A 4,977-nucleotide genomic window follows, 5' to 3' on the forward strand; every position below is an offset into this window, starting at 1 on the left:
TTCTTCCAAATATCAACACTGTAATTCATGAATAAAAATCTAAAAAACAATAATTTGAGGCATGTTAATACATTCACGAATAATTAATTTAACGCTTCTGTACTTTTCTATACTGAGAAGGGGTAGATTCTATGCCAACTCCGTACATGATACAAAATTATTAATTTGTATAAAATATTATTCGTACAAAAGTCGAAGAGAACAGAAGCAAAAGTAGATCTATATAATAATGTGCAATGTCATCATGACAAAGATGTTTGGGGGAGCTCTGGTTTTTCACCTCACGGAAAGGTGGGTCCTGATCTTGGGAGAGAGAGGGACAAGATAAAGAGACTTGCTAGACGGCCGGGAAACCTGTTTAGAATCTGCGGTCACACCCTCCCCGCTTCTCGAGACGACGACACGCCCGCAAGGTAACCTTTGACCCTGCGTTCGGCAGCAGACGCGATGCGAGCGGAGTGGGGAAAAAGGAGGCCATTTTAATTTACTACATACGACTGTCCCCCGCGGTTTCATGCACCCCGCATAACTCAACAAAATTTGATCTTTTTTTGAATAATTTCCGATTATTTTCCTTCATCATTCTTTGTCAAAGTTAATAGAATCGCATAATTTCACATTTTTGTGCTCAGTTTGCATAATTTCAGATTTTTTTTGAATAAAACCGCAAGGACAGATACTACACTGTACATGCTAGCCTACATGTAATTTATAAAATTCTTCTCGGTCGAAGCCAGCGTCATGGTTGACTGAGCACTGCTGTTTGATATTGATGTTGCGTACTTCTGTGAACAATATCTCACATAATATCATACTTTGAAATAAAAGTAAGGCGGGAAAAAAATTGTGACTAAAGGACGCCGCGCATCCCTAATAATGTCTGATTCACTTATACATGTACTTATAGTCATTTGACGCAGATTCCACAGACAGTTTTTTAGAGAATTTTTAAGAGTGAAGCTGAAGTAGTGCGTACGTGAAAATGTTTAGCCTATTAATGTTGGATAGCCTAAACTTGCAGGGGTGAAGTTGAACATTTTCAAAATACGCTCGATTCAGTTTTGGCCAACTCCCTGATATTTAAAAAAAAAAATTATTATTTATTCGTTTGCTTGTTTGTTTAGTTTAGTTTGGACGGTTTTCCCCCCTTAGACTACGTGTGTGAATACCATCGACATTATCTCGGATATGTTCGGAAGTACATGTTTAGCTCTCAGAAAGAAAGTTATTGTTCGAAACAGATTACGCAGATATAGATCTAAAGCTATGGCGTTGGCATCAGGTGCACTGATGAGCGCAGAAATCTTCTACATGAAAAAGAAGAAAAAAATACAAAACAAAACCCACCCACAACAAAACTCACAACATAGCCCTTGTTATACGTAGGCCTACTGATTCTGTTCAAGGCCAAGATGACAGTTTGCGTACTGAATCAACAGGAACATATGGAGGGAATTATTGTTTTCCAAGACAATCCTTTACACAAACGTGCGCTTTACCCGGCTGATAGTTTGCATTACTCTCTCTCTCTCTCTCTCTCTCTCTCTCTCTCTCTCTCTCTCTCTCTCTCTCTCTCTTTATGTGGAGGGGGAAGAGAGAGCCAGAAAAGGGGGGAGGGAGAGAGAGAGAAAAGAGTGGGAGAGAGAGAAAAGAGTGTTAGAGAGAGAGGGAGAGAAAGAAGAGAGAGAGAAAGAAGAGAGAGAGAGAGAGAGAGAGAGAGAGAGAGAGAGAGAGAGAGAGAGAGAGAGAGAGAGAGAGAGATGCTGCTAAATTAAAGCACTCACTTGTTGCTTCCAAGAACATGTCCTTTTCTCTTTTCTTGAGTTCCTTTTGTTCGTAGAGAGATCGGATAATTTGTTTGTAATCCTCTATGTACTTGACCTGAGAGGAACAGATGAAAGAATTAACAATAAAACGTCTTTGAGTACTTCAAGCACCTTAAAAAAAACAAAAAACAAACAACAAATCAACAAAGAAACACTTTAGAGCACGTGTCATGTTGTGAGTTGTGAGTGCAACTTATTTCCGACTTCGTCGGCTTACTTTTTTAATTTAATTATATTTAGTTAAAAAAAACAACAACAACCTTTTGTGGTACCAAAAACGACAGCATTAGAGGATGGCTACTCTCCTTGCAAAAATAGACTTCTATTGTGTCATATAAGTATAAGATACAACAAGCCATTACGCAAGACCATATTAAGTATTTTTATTTGCGCGTATCCCAGAGAGCGCACGTCGTTCATAATAATGTTGGGTTTTCAAACCCTTTAATAGCTTGTCTAAGTGAAGTGATGAGCTAGTCTTAGTTGTAGTTTTAGTTAGTGTTTTACGGCACTTGCAACGCAATTACGTCATATACTTGCCGAAGATTGCATGTGTTACTAGAGAGTAACAAACAAAGAAAAGAATGAAGAGAGATAATGACCATAGTAGATAATTGATTCTTGATGGGAAAGAAAGAGCAAACCACACCTGAGCACCCGTCAACCATTCACAATTGGTCGCTTTTAAGGACAAGCGGGCTAACCCATGTTTCGGGGGTTTCCAGAAATCTTGACCTTCACAAAAAGTGGGCATTGCCCTACCTACAAGAGAAGTTTGGTTTCTTTGGTGCGTATATTTGTTTGGTTATAGAGAAGGTCGTTTTTTAAGCACAGTGGGGCTATCCCGAAAAACGGTGTTTCGAGAAAATCAAAGGTAAAGTTTTTGCCCCTTGTATAGTTTCTTTAAAAGACCAAGGAGAGTTTTCTCTATAACCAAACACATATACGCACCAAAGAAACCAAACTTTTCCTATAGGTAGGGCAATGCTCATTTTTGGTGCAGGTCAAGATTTCTGAAAACTCCCGAAATCTGGGTTACCCCGCTTGTCCTTAAAAGCGACCATAAATACATGTATAAGCTTTTACTTTTACGACTTCGTTAAAGCTGTAGGCAGAGTTCCCAACCTCCCTTCCAGCTGTTTGTAGACTTTTTCAGTGTTTTACTGGATGTCCATTAGTACGATCTGGTCGGGTAGGGTCGGCTCGGTTTGCTAGCCAGATTGAGGGCGCAAAGCGACTATAGTGACACAAATCGATCACCCGTTTAATTGTTTTCAGTCGACAAGTCGGGCGATCGATCCAACCCGACCCGATCCCACACGCAAAGGGCACCCCGTATTATAGTAATTAGTACGTGTGTACGTGAGAACCACCTTACTTACCATGACGTCAATAAGAACCAGCTTAGTTACCATGACATCAATAAAACTAACCTTACTTACCATGACGTCAATAAGAACCACCTTACTTACAATGACGTCAATAAGAACCACCTTACTAACCATGACGTCAATAATAATAATAATAATAATAATAATAATAATAATAATAATAATAATAATATTAATAATAATAATGAAGGTCATTTCTATAAAATAAAATTTCTAAAAAATAAGAACCACCTTACTTACCATGACGTCAATAAGAACCACCTTACTTACCATGACGTCAATAAGAACCACCGTATTTACCATGACATCAATAAGAACCACCTTCTTTACCATGACGTCAATAAGAACCATCTTACCATGACGTCAATAAGAACCACTTTACTCTGACGTCAATAAGAACCACCTTACTTACCATGACGTCAATAAGAACCGCCTTTTTTAAAACCATGACTTCAATAAGAACCATCGTATTTACCATGACGTCAATAAGAACCACTTTACTATGACGTTAATAAGAACCACCTTACTTACCATGACGTCAATAAGAACCACCTTACTTACCATGACGTCAATAAGAACCGCCTTTTTTAAAACCATGACTTCAATAAGAACCATCGTATTTACCATGACGTCAATAAGAACCACTTTACTATGACGTTAATAAGAACCACCTTACTTACCATGACGTCAATAAGAACCACCTTACTTACCATGACGTCAATAAAAACGATCTTACTTACCATGACGTCAATAAGAACCACCTTACCATGACGTCAATAAGAACCACTTTACTATGACGTCAATAAGAACCACCTTCTTTACCATGACGTCAATAAGAACCACCTTACCATGACGTCAATAAGCACCACTTTACTCTGACGTCAATAAGAACCACCTTACTTACCATGACGTCAATAAGAACCACCGTATTTACCATGACATCAATAAGAACCACCTTCTTTACCATGACGTCAATAAGAACCATCTTACCATGACGTCAATAAGAACCACTTTACTCTGACGTCAATAAGAACCACCTTACTTACCATGACGTCAATAAGAACCAGTTTGCTTACCATGACGTCAATAAGAACCACCTTACGTACCATTACGTGGTAAGACTTGTTGCGGTCCGAGAAGATGAACTGCAAGCAGCGTGGATAGAGCCATACTTTAACCCCAGAGTTCATCATGTCCATTTCATACCGGCATTTACCTTCATTGGTCTGAAATATACAGACCGAGGAAGGGTTGAAATAAGACCCTGGTCACACTCTCACAAGCGCACATAGACAAAATGAAAGAAGAAAAAGGACATACATGAAATGCATGTGTGATTAGGGCTTTTTAAAAAAGGACATTTCTAAGAAGATGACCAAAAGCAAAACGTTAACCTACAAAAAAAGAAATCAATAATAAACCATGTTTGTGAATGTCTCTCTCTCTCTCTCTCTCTGTGTGTGTGTGTGTGTGTGTGTGTGTGTGTGTGTGTGTGTGTGTGTGTGTGTGTGTGAGTGTGTGTGAGTGTGTGTGTGTGGGGCAATCACTCTCGATGTGGCTAGCATTTCTTAGAGTCTCCTCGAATTGTTTATCTATAGGGGGTAAGAGGGTCTAAGGACAAATGATTTCTAAGTGGCTTATGCAAATAGATCAAAAGTGTATTGTATCGTATATATCGAATTGTAACAGATAAAGCATGAATTGAATACGAGTCATATATCATCAACTAGATGTATATTTTTTTGTTCCCCCTCCCCCGA

At 38.8% G+C, this 4,977-nt stretch overlaps 1 protein-coding gene across 1 annotated transcript in view; it reads right to left on the reverse strand.

Annotated features, from left to right (window-relative positions):
* Nucleotides 1-4,977, reverse strand: part of LOC101852482 — a 9,920-nt gene that overhangs the window by 1,104 nt on the left and 3,839 nt on the right. The window contains exons 4-5 of the mRNA XM_005100363.3: nt 4,324-4,443; nt 1,785-1,881 (exon numbers count right to left, since the gene is read on the reverse strand). Of these exons, the coding sequence (XP_005100420.1) occupies nt 1,785-1,881; nt 4,324-4,416 (190 nt within the window). The 5' untranslated portion in view covers nt 4,417-4,443. The remainder of the gene's footprint in view (nt 1-1,784; nt 1,882-4,323; nt 4,444-4,977) is intronic.

Source organism: Aplysia californica, unplaced genomic scaffold, assembly GCF_000002075.1.
Source record: "Aplysia californica isolate F4 #8 unplaced genomic scaffold, AplCal3.0 scaffold00245, whole genome shotgun sequence".
NCBI classification, from domain to species: domain Eukaryota; kingdom Metazoa; phylum Mollusca; class Gastropoda; order Aplysiida; family Aplysiidae; genus Aplysia; species Aplysia californica.